Below are 808 nucleotides of genomic sequence, written 5' to 3' on the forward strand. Positions count from 1 at the left end.
ATATGTATATATATATATATATGTATGTATGTATATATATGTTATATATCATATATGTACATATACACATACATGCACATACACTCACACACACACATCATAAATATATAATATATATATAATATAATATATATATATATATATATATATATATATATATGAGTGTGCAATATTTACATGTATATGTATATATGCATGCATGTTTGTATGTTGTTATATATAGTGTGCATTTTTGTCAACTTTTTATTATCCAATAAAGAAATAAGTGGTTTTAGCCTTGTAGCTGCGATTCTGTTTGGTCATTGAATATTATTCATACAGAAATCAAATTGCTGGACATCGTTTGCAAGGAGAGGTGTTGATGTGTTTCATCATACCGAGGAAATCATTACAGCTTCTGAAACTATACACATTATCTGTAGAACTATCAGAAGCTATATCAGTTATTTTAATCTTTTTATTGGTAACCTGATCCCTCTTAATAATTGTTAATACAGACACGTGTGCAACAGAGCGCAGTTTCCATGCCTCTCTGTAGTACGACGAACGGCATGTTGATCGGCCATCTGTTATTAGAAGCACATCGTATTTAATGCGTGTTTTGGATCCATCTGCAAAGAAATGATGAAAATATTAAAAATCAAAAGAATTTATTAAAAAAATAAATAAAAAGATAATAACACCGACACAGGAATGGTAGTGTGATTTAGAAAGTCTCTTTGCAACCATATGTTTTTGGGTTCAGTCCCACAAGTGCCTTGACCAATGCCTTCTGAGTGAATTTGGTAGTTGAAAACTGTGTAATATA

The 808-nt window shown here is 30.0% G+C and overlaps 1 protein-coding gene across 1 annotated transcript in view; it reads right to left on the bottom strand.

Annotated features, from left to right (window-relative positions):
- Positions 1-172: 172 nt before the first annotated feature.
- The window catches only part of LOC106881823 (uncharacterized), a 5,157-nt gene continuing 4,521 nt past the window's right edge, over positions 173-808 (bottom strand). Inside the window, exon 4 of the mRNA XM_052974503.1 lies at positions 173-611. Within this exon, the coding sequence (XP_052830463.1) occupies positions 325-611 (287 nt within the window). The 3' untranslated portion in view covers positions 173-324. The remainder of the gene's footprint in view (positions 612-808) is intronic.

This window comes from Octopus bimaculoides, chromosome 18 (genome assembly GCF_001194135.2).
Source record: "Octopus bimaculoides isolate UCB-OBI-ISO-001 chromosome 18, ASM119413v2, whole genome shotgun sequence".
Taxonomy (NCBI): domain Eukaryota; kingdom Metazoa; phylum Mollusca; class Cephalopoda; order Octopoda; family Octopodidae; genus Octopus; species Octopus bimaculoides.